The 20,307-nt window shown below is 33.6% G+C and overlaps 3 protein-coding genes across 8 annotated transcripts; 2 read left to right on the top strand and 1 right to left on the bottom strand.

The window, feature by feature from the left end:
• Positions 1-2,069: 2,069 nt before the first annotated feature.
• Positions 2,070-5,984, top strand: LOC105125244 (uncharacterized). The gene is made up of 3 exons (XM_011025608.1): positions 2,070-2,970; positions 5,567-5,626; positions 5,713-5,984. Exons 1-3 carry the CDS (start codon positions 2,070-2,072, stop codon positions 5,982-5,984), a joined length of 1,233 nt encoding a protein of 410 aa, XP_011023910.1.
• A 2,326-nt stretch (positions 5,985-8,310) lies between these two features.
• Positions 8,311-14,651, top strand: LOC105125011 (uncharacterized). Of its 5 annotated transcripts, XM_011025274.1 has the most exons (5): positions 8,311-8,548; positions 8,992-9,049; positions 9,374-9,473; positions 12,813-13,841; positions 14,409-14,651. In XM_011025274.1, exons 4-5 carry the CDS (start codon positions 12,839-12,841, stop codon positions 14,645-14,647), a joined length of 1,242 nt encoding a protein of 413 aa, XP_011023576.1. In that variant the 5' UTR covers positions 8,311-8,548; positions 8,992-9,049; positions 9,374-9,473; positions 12,813-12,838; the 3' UTR covers positions 14,648-14,651. The 5 variants fall into 5 exon arrangements, with proteins under 5 accessions (XP_011023576.1, XP_011023577.1, XP_011023573.1 ...); XM_011025275.1 differs by lacking the exon at positions 8,992-9,049 and having other exon boundaries at positions 9,374-9,434; positions 12,810-13,841; XM_011025271.1 differs by lacking the exon at positions 8,992-9,049.
• Positions 14,652-15,515: 864 nt separating this feature from the next.
• On the bottom strand, positions 15,516-18,336 carry NF-YC9 (nuclear factor Y, subunit C9). Of its 2 annotated transcripts, none has more exons than XM_011025270.1 (3): positions 18,266-18,336; positions 18,038-18,083; positions 15,516-16,620 (listed from the first exon to the last, which is right to left on the bottom strand). In XM_011025270.1, exon 3 carries the CDS (start codon positions 16,580-16,582, stop codon positions 15,872-15,874), a length of 711 nt encoding a protein of 236 aa, XP_011023572.1. In that variant the 5' UTR covers positions 16,583-16,620; positions 18,038-18,083; positions 18,266-18,336; the 3' UTR covers positions 15,516-15,871. The 2 variants fall into 2 exon arrangements, with proteins under 2 accessions (XP_011023572.1, XP_011023571.1); XM_011025269.1 differs by having other exon boundaries at positions 15,516-16,592; positions 18,266-18,327.
• Positions 18,337-20,307: the final 1,971 nt, after the last annotated feature.

Raw genomic sequence — 20,307 nt, 5'->3', positions numbered from 1 at the left:
AAACACCTCCTGCTCTATATATATATATATATATATATATATATATATATTATCACTTTCAATTTACTTTTTTATCTTATCACTATCATATCACTTGTATAATAACAAAATTTATTTTCTTAAAAAAATACTTTGTGAATTTTATTTTTATTTGTAATTTTTTTTTATTATGTCATCAATATGTGAAAATTTATTTTATAATTTTCATGTGTTAGGACATTATCTCATCGTAACAAATAAATTTGGACTAGGTCAATATTATCTTATAAAAGCTTAGTGGATATGAGTTATTGTCTTCGAGCTCATTCTAGACATAACCTAAGAAATGAATTCAAATCCCATCCTCTTAAGTCCAGCATCATTTATTTTTAAAAATAAAAATTGACTCTTGTCATTAGGTGTTATCAAGTTCAGGTCCCAAATTATTATCCTAAATTTAATGATTATTTTTTTTTATGATAATACATATCTTAGTTTAGGTCAACTTTATCAAGAGTAAAATAAATATTTTTGTTATTAGAAACAAGCAAAATATAGCTTACTTTAAATAGAATATTTTAAGATAATATTCATCATCCATTTAACATAATTAACCTCTTACATAAAAAACTAAAAACTATTTAGGGTTTTTAATTATTATAAAATTGGATAAAGATTTTTATTTTCTATTTTTATCTTTTAAGTTTGTACATTGCAACACACACAGACATATAATGATTCTGTTTATATAGAGTTTATAACTATTTAGTGTTATTTTCATAATAATTTTATATTAGAGTGCATTGGTTATTTATTGAATTATTATTTAATTTTATATGTTAGAATCTTAATAAAAAAAATTAATTATGAAGCTGAATTATAACAAAATAAGTTTTCATAAATTGTTTTTTCAAAGTTACTCTTATTGTATTTTATTTGATGATCAAGGAATACCCTTAAACCAACTTATATATCAATTAAAATTAAATACAAATTTGAACTATTTTAATGACAGAATTTCATATCATCGTGATATATTTAGGCGGTGTGTTGGGATTGTGATTATATGGCAAATTTTAAAAAATAATAATTTTTTTAACTTCAAATTAAATTAAAAATAACCAAGGGCTCCTATAAAAATAACAAAGGTTCAATTTAATAATTTATTAAAGTTCGATGTACGTAATTTAAAAAAAATATTTATAAAGAATATAAAGCTGATCGTATATATTTTCCTTAAAGAAATTATTAACATTTTTTTCTATAACCATAAATATTTTGTGTTTATTTATGCCCCCAATTGTTATCATCCATGGTGGAATAACAGTGAAATAAGCCATCACACTTAGATTTTCTTACCAAAACTTGATTAATTTCCACTTAAAGAGCCATGATACTCAGATTTTGTTACCAAACAAGGAAGAATTGTTTAGATTTTCTTCCCCAACAATGATTGATGTCAAAATTAAAAGGTAACAGTACTGTAAGAAAATCAGGTTAAAAAAATATAATAGCAGTTGGGTAAGGAAATGATTGCTGTTTTGTACTTAATTCTTTTGAAATTAGAATAAATAATATAAAACAAAAATAAACTAAATATTTTTACTTTACTACTATAAAACTGACATGAACTTGCGACTTCTGACACTTCACCACCCGCCTTAATCTCCCAGCCTGTCCCTCTCACTCACACTGGTAATTAGCTCCTTAATTTCAATGCTGTTTTTGTACATACAATGTACAGTATCTGTGTTCTTATCAACTACTGTTTTTTTCATGTGTTTTTTTTTTCGTATTTTAGAATGTGGGCTACTGGGTTTTTCTATGTATTTTCAATCAATGTGTTATATAGTGGTGATTTAGAATCTGAATTTAGGGTTTTTGATCAAACATATGCAAAAGCAAGGATCTTGAAATAATCTTTAGTGTCATGTGTTTTTTACACACTGAACTGTGTCAAACAATTACATTTTTTATGCATACATTTCAGTATTTTTTTTCCTAACATATCAGAATCTTTATATGTTAAGTCCCTAACTATTAATGGTGACTTTTTCTTGCAGATTCTGATTCATCGTATCGCAGGCACTATGGAGATTAATCCCTCCCAGGCTGCGAACAGATCTCTTTCTGCTGAAAGAGAAGAATCCTTCCTCGACTCAAGCGTGATTGCCAACAATGACCGGCTCTTCCTTCTGTACTTCATCATAGGTAACTATTTTGGACCTGATCTGAAAGGGGAGGGACCCCAAAAATCACTTTTTCGAAGAGCTGCCGAGGGCTTGCCCATGTACACATTTGATCAACTTACTGGTTCCTGCATGGGAACTGTAGAAATGGAGAGGATATATTACCATGTCCTTCGGAAGGCAGAAAAACATCTTGCTGTCAAACTGCTGCCATTGCAACAATTTTTTCTTGGCAGTCTCGTTACTCCGGGAACTAACAGATACCCACAATTTACTGATATGTTTCCGGCTCATCTGCATCCTCATTCTGTAATGGAAAATGGGGATAAATTTGTATCAAGTATCATATTCATCAACAGCCCGGATACGTTTCATATTGATTTGAAGGACATTGAAAGGTTCAAGAGACTAACTGGTCTTGAGAACCTTTTACTAGATAGAGATGCAGCAACATTAATCCGCTCATATGCAGATGGTACTCTATATGATGTGGTAGTCCATGAGGCTGGACATGGAATAGAACTGCCTCTTAGCAGTACCCGTTTCTCTCGTAAGAGAGCAGAACCTGCACATAGAATCCCGCGGTCTAGGCATCACCATGTTCAAGGTAGTGGCAGTTCAACTTCTCGGCAGGCCACAAATAGAAGATTGGCAGAGGATGGTTCTGCATTGTTTTTTCTTCCCTCGTGCGCAGATATAGAACAGTTGAGTGATCTGATAGCTGCCACTAAAAACAGCGTTGCATTGACTGGTACTGCTGCAATGGGGCAGGTAGGACAAGTTGTTGGGCTGGTCGACATTGGTGATGTTAGGAAATTCTGACCGGTAATGTTCTGATACTTGCTCATAGGAAGGCCAAGCACACTGACACAATATTTAACGTGGTTCGGCAAAACCGCCTACATCCACGGGAGAAGTCAATATATTTAGAGATAGAGAAAGAATACAAAACAAATACATAGAGGAGGAGGATTACACCCTCTCATACTCAACTCTCAACTCTCTTTGTTGCACTTGCAGCTCTCTCTTCCTCTCTACTCTCTTCCTCTCTACTCTCTTCACATTTTCATAATTCTCTTCACTCATATTGCTCTCTTGCATATGCCTCTATTTATAGGCATTTATGGAGGCTTTTCTTCAACAAAGGTGGCTGCCAACTCCAACTCTTCTTCAACAATGGTGGCTGTCAACCTTTGACATCTTGGATGAGTGCACATGGTTGGTGCAATAGCAAATGGTTGTTGCACATTAATGGCAACCAACCTAACAATCACTCCCTTTGCCATTCATGTGGGGCAACTGTCCTCTTTCTTCTTCAACACAAGCTTGCATCTTACAGCTCTTCCAAGCTTTCCATTTTGAGAGCTTTTGTAGCCAAGTTTACAAGTACTTGCCAAACCTTTCAATCATCAGAGTGACCTAAGCACACATTTTCTCACATAAAAGTATCACTATAACCAGATAGTCTACCACATCACATCTGAATAGTGTTAACGCTTGTCTCTGGAACAACATTCCCCTTCGAGCGTATCAACCATGCTCGATCCGGAATGATTCATCAAGGCTTATAACACCCCCTCAAACGGATATTTCAAGTGAGACAGTTATTATCTGAGTATCTCAATATGATCATAAGCTCACCACTCTTCCAAGAGTCTACTCATCCACGAGTTGCGTCTGCCCTCTGTTCCACCCTAGGAACCACGCCTTACTTCTCCATGAGTCTCCCACTCTTAGTCTCAAGAGTCCAGGTAGCTTTTCACCTTTAACCATGGGGGCAGCCCATAAAAGGTTGATCCATATCTGTCTTCATACTCTGAGTATTACAATGCCATTACCGAGCTCACCACCTTGACAAGAGTCAACTTGTTCCCGGAACCTACGTATGCCCTCTGCTCCTTCATAGCAGCTGCGTCTTAATGCTCCACAAGTCATCCACTTATTGTCCAAGGCAAATGTCTTCTAGCTCATTGATCTTTAGCATGGGGGCAATATCCATGAAAGTCAATCCTGCATTTGTCTCCATACTCATCATAGCCTTTTTATTGGCTATCCATCTGTCCACTCATACCTAGCCATCACTGTCACGACCCGAATCCCGGATCCATGACTGGCACATAGGCAAGGTTCCCCTCCAAGGTTTCGTACCTATGCGAACCCAAACTTACATACAAATTTATCCTAACTCAATCAGAGTTCAACGCAGCATTAATAACAAAATCAATTTCATAATATAATTGAATTGTCTTAATACAAGAGTTAATATATTTTTATAGTTTTGGAGCACTAATTAGACATAAAGGAAAATGCACGGATTACAACCAAAAGAGCAGGTTCTGAAGGTCCAACAAAAGTGACCTGCTATCAAGCTATAAGCCTGAAAATGATAAATAATAAGAGTGTGAGTTCAACAACTCAGTGAGTAGATAACGTTCAATATACACACACGAGATAATACAACAATGAGAAATATATATACAAGTATGACTTTAGGTTCTTATAAAAAGGTTTCTCAAATAGGCCATAACAAGAATATCATATGGTAAAATCATCAGAAAATCAAAATGCAATGAGCATGAGGCTCCGTACTGTGGGATGATCAGTCCACACAGGTTGGTGACTCCCCCGACCAACTAGGGTTCAGATACGATGTGCACAAAGACTAGCACTACCCTATTAGCATGGGTATTCTGACTGACATACCATAGGGTCATAATCATACTCAAACAGACATATTAATATCTCAAGGCTCAACTCATGACATCAATCAAATGAGGAGCTATCAATTCAGAAGTCAATCCAAAATACATACTAGTTCATATCAAGAATTCAGATTCAACAAATTATCATGCTTATCATAACAAGGATAATAGTCACCATATATATTATCAAGAAGCATGATCCAATTCATATTAACAAATCAAATATTTATAATATTTCTCTTGCATATGGAAAATTATCCACTCACCTGACTCGAAAGCAAACAGAAATCAAAAGTAGATACCGAAGAAAATCCTACTGACGTCCTGCCGGTAGAATATCAGGATTATCTGAATATAAAGAAAACATATTCAAGAATGACTCAAAAGAACATATAACCTATTTAATACACTTAACTAAGGGTCTATTTCATAACCCTATATGTATTTAAACTAAACTAGTTATTTTTCTAAAAACCCAAAAGTTAACGGTTTTCATAATTCTCTTCACTCATATTACTCTCTTGCATATGCCTCTATTTATAGGCATTCATGGAGGCTTTTCTTCAACAAAAATAGCTGCCAACTCCAACTCTTCTTCAACAATGGTGGCTGCCAACCTTTGACATCTTGGATGAGTGCACATGGTTGATGCAATAGCAAATGGTTGTTGCACATTAGTGATAACCAACCTAACAGGTGAATGTGACGATGCCTACTATTTCCGGGTGTCTCTTCCGGGAGTGAGAAAAGATCCAAGTAAGTATCATTTATAGAAAATTGAGCATTTGTTCTCACTGAATTCCATTCTACCTTGTTCTTAAACTATTGCTCTCTGACTGCAGATGAATTCAGCTACAAAATCGAAGCTGACGGCAAAGTACTGATAAAGGGAGTGACGATAACAGGCGAGAGAACTGTGTACAGGTTCTCGCAAAAGTTCGAAATGCTATCCAGAAATCTTTGCCCACCAGGCCAGTTTTCCATCTCATTTCAACTGCCTGGTCCAGTTGATCCTCGCCAGCTTACGAGCAATTTTGGCGATGATGGGATTTTAGATGCTCTTATAATGAAAAGTAGGGAAAACACACAATCCCGAATTCATCACAGCCATTAAATGGAAAGTTTTGGGGTTTTGTTTTTCACATTTTCACCATTGTTGCCACATTTTCACGTTGTGGTCGTTCAATTGACAAATGAAATCTTCTGCCATTGCCAGCAAAACGAAAGATGATCAGATCGACTAGCCACGTCAAGGATCAACCATTTAATATATAGTATACATATGAACCTCAAAATTTAGATCAAGGGAAGTAAATTACCGCAGAGAGTTGGATTAAAAAGTCATTTTCTAACAAAAAAATAAAAATAAAAATAAAAATATGAGCATTGTCTACATGTTTTCTAGCCTGATATAAAAAAAAGTTATTGTAAACTAAAAGGTAGATGTCTATGTTTAATAAAATAAATAAAAAATTATATGCTCAATTAAATTTTAAAAAAATGTTAACACAAATCAAAGATAAATTAAGAAGCTCTAATATAAATGCATATAATTAAGATATTTGATTTTATATCATTATTAAAATAATTAAGATAAATGCAAATAAATGTAAGTAATTTTTTTTAGAGATGTACTTTATTTAATAAAATTCAAAAACTCAAAGGTCATTGAAATAAATATCCAAAAGACGTTAAATGATTTGAAATAAGAATGAAAGGCACATATTTAATTAAAACCTCTTCATTAGCAATTTGTTTATCAAGAATGTTTATTTTTTGAAATAAAAAAAATTATCAAAACCATGAAATAATATTTTAATAATTAAAAAATATTTTGATCATCATATTGCAAATATATTTAAAAATATATAAAAATAATATACCAAAAATTTTTGGAGATCATTTTATGTAATCGTGCAATAATAAGAAAAACCTTGCACATAAAAGATAACAAAGAAAATTATAAAAAATTATATATAAAAAAACCAATCATAAAAAGTTGTATAAAAAAATAAGTAAGAAGTTATTCAGAAACTAAATGTAAATTAAATAGCATCTGACATTTTTAATAATTTTTGAAGTTATTTATCTTTAATTAAATTTAATAAAAAAAATTATAATGAATTAAAAAAATACAGGTTGGACGGCTAAGTCTAGAAAACCTAGCATACTCGGCCTATAAAATAAAAAGGCCAAGCATGGGGCTTGTTAGGTCACTAAGCATGTATGTTAGATCTGTTTTTTCTTTTTATTTATTTTTATATATTTTTTTAATTATTATTTAAATTAATACAAAAATACAAAATCAAACTATGAAATAAAAACTTTGTTAACTCTAATTTATTTTTTTCTAGAAAGAGATAGTATAAAAAATTAAATTAATAAAATAAAACTTATTAATGCCAAGACGATTTATTTTGTCGCCATATTTAAGTTCATTGTTATCTTTTTTTTCATTAGCTATTTTTCAATAACTTTTTTCTTTTTTCTCTAATCAATGAATTAAAAAATAAATAAAATAAATTTTTGAATAAACACAAAAATTCTAAAAACTAAAAAGACAAAGAAAAAGTCAACAAAAAATATGGAGACTAATCAAAACTTTTTCATGCGAGTTTGAGATAGTCATTCTTTGTATTTTGTTTTTTAAATTTTTTAGTTTTACTTTATTACTACAAATAAATCATTTTTTATTAAATTACTCCATAATCAAGTTTTAAAATTTTATAAAAACTTTCATCTCTCAAGTAAATGCAAAGAATTTAAATTATTCATTGAAAAAAAATCTAAAAAGATAAAATAAAATAAAAAATTTGATTGCGAAAAAAAATAATCAAAACAATCATTTACCAAATACATAGTAAATTATGAGAGAATGAATAGTGAAATGGTCTACAACATTTTAACTTTCACATTTAGTTATTTTGTAATTTAATTTAATGTAATAAAGATATAATTGATTCATATTCTAGCATGTTTTTTCATGTCTATTTATTAGGAGATTTCCATCCTCACATATTGTTTTATATGGATATTTTATAAAATATATGACCTTTCTCCTCTTTTCCGAATGAAAATACCCATTAAGCAACCAAATAAAAATTTAATATTAAAAACCTAAAAAAGTAATTTTCATAAATTAAAAAAATAAACATTGAAACACCATAATAAATATATATAGAAAACATTAAACATTAAAAAAAGAAAGAGAAAAGCTAAATTTAAAAAACCTAAAAAAATAAATAAAAATAACTTATAAATTCTAAAAAAGAAAAGCTCATGTCTATAAAGCCTCGTAAATGGAAATATGCTTATGATAACGAAATAAGTTTTGTAGGGAGTGAGTTTTTGAAGTTTTTCATTATTTCTCAAATTATTCATGGTTATATCAATTTCATGGGGTGCTTCGAGTTCTTAATTTTCTTACCGTTTCAAACTTTCAAGATATTTTCTATTTTCTAGATTTTCAAGTCTTGTTTTGGTAACGCTCCAGACCAAAACAGTGTTGTGTTGTGCTGCAGTTACCTTGTATGGAGAAATGGCATGGCTTCTCTTCCTAGCTGCCAAAACTACTAAAAGACACAAACTTTCTCAAGTTTTACCATGCAAAACCCAAACAAACAACAACCCATTACTTCGCTTCATTGCCTTTACTCTCTCAACCTCTCTTTCTTACTGGTTAGTTCCTCTTACTGCTCTTTCTCTACATACATTATGTATGCATGTGTTTTGATCACCTATTATTTCGTTCTTTGTTTTCAATTTTATGTTAGTTGTAATTCGATGTGTTAATTTTTCTCTAGAATCTGAACTTGGGGTTTGTGTTTTTTTGCATGTATCAAAAGCAAGGATTTTGATGAGGAACCCAAGTTATTTTTTTCTTTTTTTATGGTTAAGGTGACAAATGTTGTTTTGCATGAATCTTTGGTTGCATGTATAATTTCATAGATGTTGATTCTCTCTCTCTCTCTCTCTCATGATTTGATAGCAGTTTATGTATGATACAGTGAATGAACCTTTGTTATATTAATTATTGAAGTTTTTTCTGGTTTTGTGTTCCTAGCAAAATCTTCTTTAAATTGCTGATTGTCTTTCATTTTTTTTTTTTTCATTAAATCCAGTTTTGCAGTCACGAGAGTCAATGATATGAAGACTGTAACTTCTTTCGCCTTAAATTTGGTGAGTTTTTCTGGATAAGTAACCTTGTTTTGGTAGAACTATACACAAAAAAGAATTCTAGTTTTTCAAAAATTGGAATTTTTTATGAGGTGTGGCTAAAACTTCCTTCGAAGTGGACGCCTTTGTTTATTTCTTACGTGATTCAAAGCTGGTATACTTCATTGGTTGCCAAATTTGATTAGTCTTGCTCTAATCCGCATAATAGTTCATAATTTGAATGAATTTCATGTTAAGTTGAATAATCTTTTGATTTTTATCTTATCGTTGTGCCCAGTTTTTCAATTTGTCGTTCACTAACGAGGAGAAAGCTTTTGTATTCCTTAGATCCCAGCTGGACTTGGTGGCTAGAAGTTTTCAGTAGATCATCAAGTCAGGCACCAATTCACGGGAAAGATCCCGACTCCCGAGTTGCCCAAATATTATTGTAATCAGCCTCTTTATGTTTTCCTTTTTACATCATCGCTTGATTTAATGTTGGTCTTAGCCCGTCCAATGATGTCATTGTTCAGTTGTGGTTACATCATGCTTTGTTTTATTGCTATTATCTACTTGTCTGCTCCTTGCTGTATATTACTGTTTATTACCCTTAGTTTTTTGTTCCTTGAGCTACCAGGGAAAATAGAGGACCCTTGCCTTCTTAGTATTATGAACCATCTCAATTGTGCTCATTCTTGGCTAGTGTTAATGACTGATTAAATCAGTCCATTGTGTGGAAGGTGAAAGGAATAATTCCGGTTCAGGGAATTGGCAAGTTGATTTGCTTCATGCATATTCTCTGTTTGTATTTATTTGATTCTCATTAACCAACTTACAATTGGAAGAGGTTCTGGTACATTTTTAAGAGTAGTTCTTAATTCACAGAACTTGTGAGATCAATAAAAACAAATGTTGCCAATTTTCAGCCATTTTTTAGGTGGATTTAGCATCCCTCCTATATCTGTTTCCATATTTCTTCCTCAAGACCTTTGTGTGTTGGGCCGTGTAAAAACTTCTGCATATAGAGTTTTTTTTTCATTATTTTTATGTGATTGTGCCAGATTTTTTCTCAATCGAATCTATCATGTTAGTGTTCAGATGCCCAAGGACAGATCAGATTCCATTTTGATACTCTTCCCATGGTTTAAAGCAATGCAGATACTCTGTCACAGCCTTGGACATGTATGTTTCAGCATGGAGTGATGTTTGTTATATTCCTGCTTCAGTGGTTGACTGAAGATAGATATCTAGTTTGAGCCATTACAAATAGCAAAGATATATAGCTTAAAAAGATTTTCTTGCTTTACTGAAATTTTGTGCTTCAAGGAATTGTTAATGACAACACTTTCCCCATTCACTGGAAAGATTGTGTACATGCATGTCACTTTCTTTTTTCTAATTCTAATTTATTGAGGTGAATTATGTGAAATGTAAGGTTTCTCTTGCTCATGATCGGGTGAATGGAACATGATAAAGTTTGGTTTGTGGCCAGTCAAGAAATGTGACTGGTGTGAGTATTTAACCTTCCTTGTATGTACTAGCAAATGTGTGCTAAAATTTATAAGCAAAAACTAGCTACAAACTTTCTTTCTTTTGGTTAGATGTTGCATTTCTGTCTTGATGTCTTCCAACTTGTAAATGATTCTTTGTCTAATTACTAGAAACATTTTGAAATAAGTGAAAGTATAGTGGGGTTGCCATTTTTTTTTGGGTCCAGAGTCTTCATGAACTGCAATTGGCTAGCATCATCCAGGTTGTGGTTCAGCATGGGACCTAAGAATGGTAGGATTCTCCATGGTCATGCCCTAAATCAATGTGGTTATTTTAGAGTTGTTGATCTATCTAGTATGATGATGACATTTTGCATTCCACTGACATTGTGGTTAGACACGTGCTCTATAAATCATGAGAGTTTGATTTCAAATTCCAGTAGAAAAGAACATGAGTCCAGAAGTTGTTATTAGAGAAGCTCAGGCTTATAGTTGAGGGCCTAGGGACATGTTTTTATATCTTTAAACACACTTCTATGCAGAGAGTCATTTGGTTTGAATGTGTGAACCTAACATAGATGTGCTGCGACTTTGTGTTGAAATTTATTGTAACATTGGGGGTTTCAGGCCTGAAACATCCGATCACCCAGTCATAGTTTCTCTAACAGATCATTAGAAAGCACTAAACCTAAAAGCTCAGGCTTGTAGATTGATTTGTTTGTAGTCGAGGGGTCAATTGATTTGCTTGTACTTCTACTTATAACTAACCTTTTTATCATTTTCATCTTCAGTCTTGCTAATTTTCTTAAACATCAGCTGTTACATGAAGTAGTAGACCCTAGTGACGGATCTTTTTTGTTACATCTTGTAACGGAATGGGCTAGGAGAGGCACGTTCAGTAAGAAGTTTATCCTGCAATGCTAGTAACCCATTATGAAAGTTCACGATGGCATGTATTCCATGAACAAAACTCCAGCCACTATTCAAATCATCAAACTCTGCTACATTTATTTGAGTTATCTTTTCTCAGCATGCATTGTTGTTAACTGCTTTGATGGCTCCTTGTCATAATCAGAAAACATATATGCTATTATTTGTTTAGCTACATATTTTAGGGCTAGCAGATTAAGTTGACCGTTTTCCCCTTAGGATATAGAACAAGTGAAGGATAAGGGCATCTGTCAACAGAAAAACCCATTGAAGAATTCAGCTCTATCAAGTTAGCAAGTTGACTTTTCACCCTTCATAGCGCTTTGCTCTGCCTAGCAACTTTTCTCCATCCCTTTGTTATCTGAGACCAGGCTAGTCATGATGAAAAATTCTGGCTGCTGTAATGGCTGGTGACCTTGAGGTGGTTATCTTTAGAGTCAAAAGATAAAGTTTCCTCAGACATTCCCCTAAATTTATTTGCTTTGGGAGTTCTTCTGATATATTTATGTTAGTTAAGCCATAGATTCAAGGAACCTTTCAATTTAAAAGTTTTAGAGCTTATGCCATACCTTGCCTAATGGAATTTTATCCTGTGACTAAAAGTGCAGAATTCCAAAGGATAGTTAGACTCCCTTTTAATCATGTTATATAAGGAGTAAAACATAGGCAGTTATGTTGCTAAATCTCTGTTGATGTTAGAATAGATTGATCCAGATTGTATCTGAGTTACTATGAATATCAATGATATGTTACCATTTAAAAAACTATTTTTGCTAGTGAACAGTTGATTCTCCAATATTTCGCAAATGAATGGGTAGATGTTTGCATGCATACATTTATGGTTTCTCATCAGTTGTAGAAGTTTGTGAATAGATAGTAGTTCATGTCATTGATTAGAGGAGTTTGGCTATCTTTGATACTATACAGTGTACTCAATGTATTTGCGCTGAACTAAGTCATTTTTTCAACACATAGTTGTATCATAGCCTACTAATCTGCCGTCCATCTTATGATATAAACTTGAGCTCATAAGTTGTTTTAGTAATTCAGATATATGTTCGTGGCAAAAACTTCAAATATGGAATGATATGTAAAATGATGCCAGGAGCATGTGTTCTGCTTGAATCATATGAAAATAATATGATTAATGTAGTTTCAAATAAACATTAACCCCCAAAACAAGTATTTTTTGCACTGGCCTGTCATCATAAAATGAAAATAATATGATTAATGAAGATAACGTCATGTATATTTTAGGAACTGGCCTGTCAGTATAATTTTTTTATGAGTACATTAAATGAATTTTTGCTAAATTTATGAGAATCATTATTTGTTTTTTTCCTAAGTGCTTTTAATTTTTAATGCAGATTCCGATTTATTATATTGCAAACATATGGATACTTCATCTCAGGCTGCAAATTCTCTTTCAACTGCGGGATCAGAATCCTTTGTTGATTCAAGTGTCATAGCCAACAATGACCAACTTTTCCTCCTTTATTTCATCATCGGAAACTTTTTTGGGCCTGATCTCAAAGAAGGACCTAAAAAATCACTGTTTCAAAGAGCAGCTGAGGGGCTATCAACTTACTTATTAGAACAACTAACTGGAGGCTACATCAAAACTGAAGAAATAGAGCATATATACCACTATGCACTTCGAAAGGCAGAGAAGCATCTTGCTTTGAAATTATCCTTGTTGCACCAATTCTTTCTAGGCAACCTACCTGCTTCTGGAACTGCCAGTTACCTGCAGTTTCCTGATATGTTTCCAACCCACCTACATCCTCCTCATTCACTAATGGATAATAGATACCAAATTGTGTCAAATGTGATATTCATCAACAACCCAAATACCTCCCATATTGGCTCAAAGGACATTGAGAGGTTTATAAGATTAACTGGGCTCAAGAATCTTCTGCTGGATAGAGATGCAGCAAGATTTCACTCATATTTGGATGGCAGTGCTCTATATGATGTGATCGTGCATGAGGCTGGACCTGGTGTAGAATGGCCTCCTATAAGTACTCACCATTTTCAAAAGAGAGCAAAACATGCAGATGGCATCCTGCAAGCCAGGGATCTGCATGTCTATGATGTGCAACCTCTTAGCTGTGTGCCATTTAGAGGTTTGCCTCCTCCTCACAGCTGTACAACATCTCTACCAGCCAGAGATTCTGGAAAATCTGCTGAAGAAAGTCCACGGATGGTTTTTCTTCCATCAGGAGCGAAAAAGGAAGAGTGGAACAGTTTAGTGGCTGCATGTAAAGGTGGACTTGCATTGACTGGTACTGCTGCAATGGGCCAGGTGCAACAGACTGTCGGGCTTGTTGATATTGGTGAGTGTGAAGATGCATACCTTTTCCGGGTGTCTCTTCCTGGAGTGAGACAAGACGACAGTAAGTATCATTAGTATGATTAAATGCTTGCTTCTTACTGAATTTCCTTTTTCTTTCCATGATGCTGTAGTTTACTTTTAGTAGATATATTGTAAGCATAAAGTTCTCGTGAATCTCATAATTTTCCCTTCATATCTTATCAGCTTGTTATGCTCTAAATTGTCTGTGAAATGGAAAAATCAAATGATGTTGTAGCTTGCCACGTGTGTACTGTGCAGTGATGACATTCAATTGATCTGATCATATTTCCAATTCCATAGAAAACATCTCAACTTTCACATGGGAAGACAACATTAACTGTGTAACTTACACTTACTGCCACCAAGATTCATAATAATTGAAGGGAACATCTTTAATTTACGCTGGCCACTCTTGTTAAAATTTCTGTGATGGTTGCTTGCTTGTTTGCTTGAAAATGCCAAACAGGTAGGGGTGGCCAGCATTGAACCCTATTAATTTTAGGTTGCATCACCTCATGTTTCCACTATATTAACAAATCTTGATGATACCTTTTCTTTTCCTTTACCCTTTGCTCCGTGTCTATTTAAACTATTGTTCTTTCTGCAGATGAATTCAGCTGCAAAATTGAAAATGATGGTAAGGTGCTGATAAAGGGCATTACAACAACAGGTGAGAAAACGGTGTACAGGTTCTCCCAAAAGTTTGAGATGCTATCCAGAAATCTCTGCTCACCAGGGCAGTTTTCTATTTCATTACAACTGCCTGGTCCAGTTGATCCTAGTCAGTTTTCGGGCAAATTTGGCTTTGATGGGATTCTAGAGGTGATTGTCATGAAGAGCAGATAAAGTAGTTGCATGAAGAGCATATAAAGTAGTTGATAACATAATCCCTGTACATTAGTTAGAAATGCAACGTTCATCAAGTTCTGGAAGGACCTCTCCACCGAAACAGGGAATGTTATTACCATTATATGAAATTTTTTTAGATGTTTCTCTCTTTTTCAACTAGTCTTTTTTCTTCTCGATCTGATTTCGTGAGGTCAAACAACTTAAAGTTTAACATGTATTGGTCCTTGAATCAAAAACTTCCGTAGCACAAATCTTTGGAAGCAGCACTTAGCAGATGTGTATCAGCTGAGTACACGCTTTCGAGAATGGGAATATGCTGTTCACCAACATAAGATCAGCTCTTAAAGGGGAACAGAATACCGGTTCATTTTGTAGTGAAGCAATCCACCCTGGTAGCAGTAGAGCTCGGAGATTTCAGGGGGCATATCTGTTGCCCCATTATTACTGTGCCTTTCACATTTTAATCAGTCTGCGAATAAGGTACACGAAAGAATTTATAAAGAGAGAACCGAACCAAAAACAATTAATCTGTTCAATGCTGAACAAGGATTCAAGCATAAAAATGAGAGGATGACGTCCGAGAGAGAGAAAAAAGCTCAATCAAGATCAGCCACATGTTATTTACGAGAAGTCTTGCATCTTTTCAGCTCCATTCTTGACAACACCTTTTCATGAGGGATATTCCTTTGTGCTAGACGTTCAAAGAATGTTACAATCAATGAAAACATTTATGGAGCTAGGAAATCGAGTAAATACGGACACGCAGGCATTGAAAGTTTTTTTTTTTTTTTTTGGAAGGGGAGGGGGGGGTTTTTTTATTTTTTTTTTTTTTTTTTGGGGGGTGGGGGGGTTCTAAACGAAAAGGTAGAAAAATCCACACTGAGCAGCCATAGTTCACATACCATAACAGAAGGATGATGTTCATCGCTCATCAATTATCACGTACATATAGGAAAGGGAAAAAAGCAACAACAAAGTCTGGTCATTACATGACACCATTACTGAAATTTTCAACATCAACTGTCATCTCCATATATGGTTTTTACTAGAAAAGGGTACTAAAATCTGGCAGAAAGGCAAATATTGGCACTATCAGTTACATGAAAGCATTCCTGTACAACATCCTCATCTGATCACCCTGGTCTCGGTCATCGAACACAAACCAGCGGTAGATAAGTTAAAGTGAGCCTACACTTCTTAACTTCCATGCTCCAGTTGTTACTACTGATCTGAGGGTGACTGCTGCTGCTCTGATCCCTGTGGCCACATATGCTGTGCCATATAGGGGTGAGATTGTTGGGCATACATAGCTGGGTCTGTCACGGGCCTGCCCATTATCATCCCAGGAGTCCCGACCTGAGGTGCATGTGGATGTGGCATATAGCAGTAAGGGAGTGCATCAACAGGCCCTCCGACAGGCATTGTTCCTCTTGGGATTGATGCAAGCACTTCATCTTTCATATCCTCCCTAGGTACAATGTCAACCAGGAAATCAAAGATATCAGTCCTCGTGATAGCTGCAGCAATATCATTCTTCTGTAGTGTCCTCCTCTTGTTCTCCTCCGTGTGATTCCAAGACTGCAAGGTCAACTCCAAAATAAACATTTCACAAGCCCTGGCGAATATAACTGGTGCCTCAGCTGATATCATCTTGACATCCTCATCAGCCTTCATGATCTTCTTGATCCTTGCCAAGGGAAGACTATGATTTTTGAAATCAGTAACTTTGTCTATTTCTTTATACTGATTTGTCCAAAAAGACTGGCGTTGTTGCTGGAGTTGCTGTTGCTGTTGCTGGTGGATCTGCTGATAGGCAAGTTGATGCTGTTCAAGCTGAGCTCCTGCAGGCTGACCAGTAACTGATCCAGGATTTGAGGCAGCAGGCATTTGGTTTGGCTGATATGGATTTGTTCCATACCCTTGCTGATCCATCTTGATCCAACTAAACACAATAATAAGCAACTTAATGACTGTGTTTAGCAGGATACAAGAGGAAACATGAAAAACTAAATTCAGAATTTAATTTACCCTATATAGATATACATATCATATGATTGCATGCTGAAAGGAAATTTCATGAAAGAAATTGGCTTTGCTATGAATAGCAATTCTCTGGGGTGCAGAACAGATGCAACAAAAAGGCGATGCAAATCCAATTTACACTATCCAATCAGGTGTTTGAATTATTAAAAAATGCCGCAAACCAAGTTTGTCTGATTTCAAAAACATAAACAAATAAACAATTCTCCCCAATATATCAAAGATGCAGAATAACAGCATCATCCTTGCATTTTATCATGGATGAGCTTTTATGGATATGATCGCTTCAATTAATGAGGGTATATCCCAGTATCAATCAATGACATCAATCACACTTAATTCACACTCAAGCATGGTAACAAGTGGCTTCCACTAGCCAAGTTTTGGTAGGAATACATCCTCTCAATGCTAGGAAAAGCAGAGAGTCGCATAGCTGTGATGGTTCTGCAGTTAAATTCAAAAGGTGAAGTCTCAAAAATTTATGATGCCCAATTTGATGATGAAACTAATTAGAGACAGATGCCTTTGGGAAGGTAGAAGGCCCACCCATATCCCGACAACAGCATAGTGCAATTATAGAAAGAAATTCATTTTTAGATGATATTGTTCAGCTCCCACACAGAAACAGAATATAATTAATTTCCCAGAACTTTCCTATTACATCTTTGATCTGCTTAGTAAATCGCCAAGATACATGCACACAGCAGGATCCAGATAAAATACATAGATGCTAAAATCGCTGAGGGTTAGTATAATATCTTGAAAGAAAAGAAAAAACCCAGAAACCATTACCAATAGTAAATCCATTATCACCATAATATTGACAGAGATTCAACCGACTTGCTTTTTGTTATTTTATTTTTTTAATGAAGTATAGTTTGATTTATTTGACACAGCTCTTCCAGTGTTACAACATGCCTTTCGGCAATCAACCATGAGCCCAAAGAAAACTAGTGATGATCTTGATCTTCCTCTGGTAATTTTGGGTACAGGCCAAAAGGTAAAGCAAATTCCAATCATAAAGAAAATCAAACAAAAGAATTGCAATTCATTTCTAGAACCACAAACAGCATCACATCACATGCTAATTTGAGCTAAAAAAAGAACTCAATTAATAAAGAAGAAAAAAGATATCATACTGATACACACACAAACTCCAAAAACCAAGAATTCATACTTGCGTTGATTTCTAACCAAACAAAACAAAGCCTTTGTAAAAACACACGAAAAGGAAAACCCAGAAATCTTTTGGGATGGTAAAACACAAGATCGATAAAGCAAAACAACAACACATAGCAAGTGACATGCATGTGTGTGTCTATGAGAGAAGAAAGATTGTGGTGCTACCTTTTCTTTCTGCAGAGCTTGTTCTCTTGCTTGCAAGATCAATAACCTGAAGAAAAGCAGAACTTTTAGCAAGAAAAGAAATATGGGATCTACTTTATGTAAAATCTGTGTCCGTAAACTGATTTTTTTTCTTTTTAGTTAAGGGTTTGATGATGAATCAGCAGAGTTTTTAGTCATTAGTGACGACGTTTTTGTATTTAAAATGAGTGATGTTTCTTAAGAACAAACCTCAGATTGGAAACAGCAGCTGCTTTTGCTTTGTCTTGCGTTCCTTTCTGACTCCTTTATTTTTATATTGTCAGAAGTTTAACCTCTTATGGCCATGGTAATAAACCCGGCCCGGAGGCTCAACCCGGAACCCGGGTGATCCGTAGCAACCCGAGTGAGACTTGTCATTTATTTTTTTAATTAACAAAACGATCTCGCTTTGTTTTAGGAACAGACCCTTTTCCTCTTCTGCTCCTGTTCCTCCTTTCTTCTTTCCAATCCCTCCCAGCTAGCGATCAAAGAACAGATCGATTTTCTCGGGAAAATCTTAGCAACTACAGCCACAAAGAGGGAGTCATTGTCTTTCTTCTCCTTTTGTTCCTCATAACAAGTGAATTTTTCTGTTGCACTTGTTTGATTTCCAAGCATAGAAACCACAAATTGATTGACCTGGGTTAACCCATGTAATTTAAAACCCGGTTTTTTAGCCGAGTTAACCTTCCGGCGGATGGCTTCTCTGTCTTTTGCCTTTATTCGAGGAACTTGCCCTTTTAGGGAAATTACCTCACCTTCTTTAATGTCAATCAATCTGTACCTGGTTTAGTTTTGTCTAGTTTAATTAAGACCTAGCTACCTGTATTACTGTTAATAAATTTATTTCTCCGACAGTGCAGGCTCCCTGCTTTGACTTTTCCCTTTAACTTGGCTGCTGTCTTGTTTGCGGTTTGCATGTCACCACGAGTGGTGTCGACGCAAGGAGTACGACAGACATGAGAGGTCTCAATAGTTCGTTGGGGTTCTTCTGAAATGTAAAAAGTTTAATAATTTTTTGTTTTTTTGGTAAATAATAAAGTTTTGTTTATGAACACATAACTTCAAGAGGAAGGGGAGGACGCGATTGAGATTGTGATCTTTTTTTAATATATATTTGGGTTTGATATATACATATTATTTTTGTTTTACCCTTGCACTTAGCTTACAAGATAAATTTAAAAATTAGTTATTTAAAAATTAGTTATAGTATGTTTTAATAGATCTAAAAATTAGTTATGATATGTATAAATTGATTTTGATATTTAAAATTATTAAAAAAATAAAAAAAAGGAAGATATTTTATCTTAAATGAAAGCTTGTAATTTTATATCCAACTATATTTAAATTTATTTAAAATATTTGAAAGATTTAAATTTATTTAAGATTTAGTTGATTGTTTGAAATTTGAAAATTTTTAAATTAGACTAGAAGATATTGATTCTTTTAATTTCATTCTTTTACTTTTTTATTTTTTATTTAATTTTTTATTTTTCTCTATCTTGTGAAAGTTAGTTTTTAGATTATTTTAAGATCCTGTTTGTTTTTATATTATAAAAATATTTTTAAAAAAAATAAAAAATATTTTAAAAAATAACCACAACCACACTTTAAAAATGATAAAAAAAAAAACAAGTTATTATATATGTAGAGGATTTAATAATAAAAATATAATGATAATTCTTTTATTTGAGACCCTTTTTCAGTAAATTTATGCATTTCTTTGTATTTGTCTTTATTTTATCAGATTTCACTATTTAAGTTGTTTTCTTTTTTTTTTTATTTTGTAACATTAAAGAAAAAAAATGACTAGGAGTAGTGAATTCATTATATATTTAAACAAATTGTATTGTGAATAATAATAATATAATTATATTTTTACACTTCTTAAAAAATTATTAGCCCAGCCATAAAGGACAATACTATTATTTTTTAAGTCATTGTAATATTGATTAGGAACACTAATTTTATTTTATTTGTTTGTATTTTCATACTACAATATAAAAAATAAAATACTCTTAAGAAAAAAAATCTACCTAAAATCTAGAAAGTGTTTTACTTTTTTATTTTTAGATGCATAGTAAAATTATTTTACTACCATTGAAAGCATTATTTGTTAAACTTGAAGCTAATAGTTTTTTTTTTTTCTCAAACTATTTTCTTTTAGTTGTTAACAAGTTAGTGGGTAATGATTTCTTGATAAATCTAAATATTATTTAAAAAAATTATTGGCATGTATAATACTTTTTATA

The sequence above is a fragment of the Populus euphratica genome, unplaced genomic scaffold (assembly GCF_000495115.2).
Source record: "Populus euphratica unplaced genomic scaffold, PopEup_1.0 scaffold28.1, whole genome shotgun sequence".
Taxonomy (NCBI): Eukaryota; Viridiplantae; Streptophyta; class Magnoliopsida; order Malpighiales; family Salicaceae; genus Populus; species Populus euphratica.
This window is presented reverse-complemented; position numbering and strand designations above follow the sequence as displayed.